The sequence below is a fragment of the Olea europaea genome, chromosome 6 (genome assembly GCF_002742605.1).
Source record: "Olea europaea var. sylvestris chromosome 6, O_europaea_v1, whole genome shotgun sequence".
NCBI classification, from domain to species: domain Eukaryota; kingdom Viridiplantae; phylum Streptophyta; class Magnoliopsida; order Lamiales; family Oleaceae; genus Olea; species Olea europaea.
In genome coordinates, this window is record NC_036242.1 from 23,083,803 (window position 1) to 23,084,808 (window position 1,006).

At 38.4% G+C, this 1,006-nt stretch overlaps 1 protein-coding gene across 1 annotated transcript; it reads left to right on the plus strand.

Annotated features, from left to right (window-relative positions):
- Nucleotides 1-602: 602 nt before the first annotated feature.
- Nucleotides 603-1,006, plus strand: LOC111395281 (the record flags this gene model as incomplete). The annotated part of the gene is made up of 1 exon (XM_023021266.1): nucleotides 603-1,006. A coding segment is annotated over exon 1 (354 nt), but the record flags the coding sequence as incomplete, so codon positions are not given.

Genomic DNA, 1,006 nt, shown 5'->3' on the forward strand with positions numbered 1-1,006 from the left:
ACATGCCATAGTTTCTGGCATATTATACTTTGTTTTGAGGTTCATCACCTTTAAACGGGTTTCTTCTCATTGAATTGTTGCACAAATGCCTGAAAATGATGGAAGCTCAGTGTTTATCAAGATACGGCTGCGCAAATCTTCATAGTCAGAGCTAAGGCTAGCTAGGAGTTGGAAGATTTTTGTTGAGTAGTAAACTTGATTTTTGGACTAAATAATATGGGCTTAAGGATTTTGCTTATAGGCCCAAATCAATTAAAAGGCCCAACATGCATAGCATTTCTAGAAGCATTATCTAGAAAAATCTATATAAATATCTACTAGAAATATCTATATAAATATCTAAGTAAGATATGTAGTTTTATAAAGAATATCTAGAGAATTCTAGAAAAATATCTTGATATGTGGTCTAGGTGTCTCTAGAAAATGTGTGGACTAGAATCTTCTTGTAAACACTATATAAAGGGGTAGTGCCCTCCATTTTGTAACAAGCCAAAAAGTGTGTAAAGTCTTGAATTTGAGAAATACAAGTTTCCTTTTTTCACTTCCTTCTTCCTATTAGTGTTGTCCTCTTAAAAGCCTTAGCTAATCCAAGTTAGTAAACCCATCTTTCCTCCAACAAACTGGTATCAGAGCCCCAAGGTTCTTGTGAAAAATGGCAAGTGGGATGATTCCTTTTCAAGTCCCCCAACTCAACAAGGATAACTACGACAATTGGAGTATAAGGATGAAAGCATTGCTCGGGTCGCAAGATGCATGGGAGATCGTAGAGAAAGGCTACACGGAGCCACGAGACGAGGTTGCTCTATCCCAAGCACAAAGGGATAGTTTGAAGGATGCAAGGAAGAAAGACAAGAAGGCGCTCACGCTCATCTATCAAGCCTTAGATGAAGGCATGTTCGAGAAAGTAGCTTGTGCTACTACAAGTAAGGAAGCATGGGAGATCTTGCAAAACTCCCACAAAGGAGTTGAGAAGGTGAAAAAGGTTCGACTTCAAACACTTCGAGGT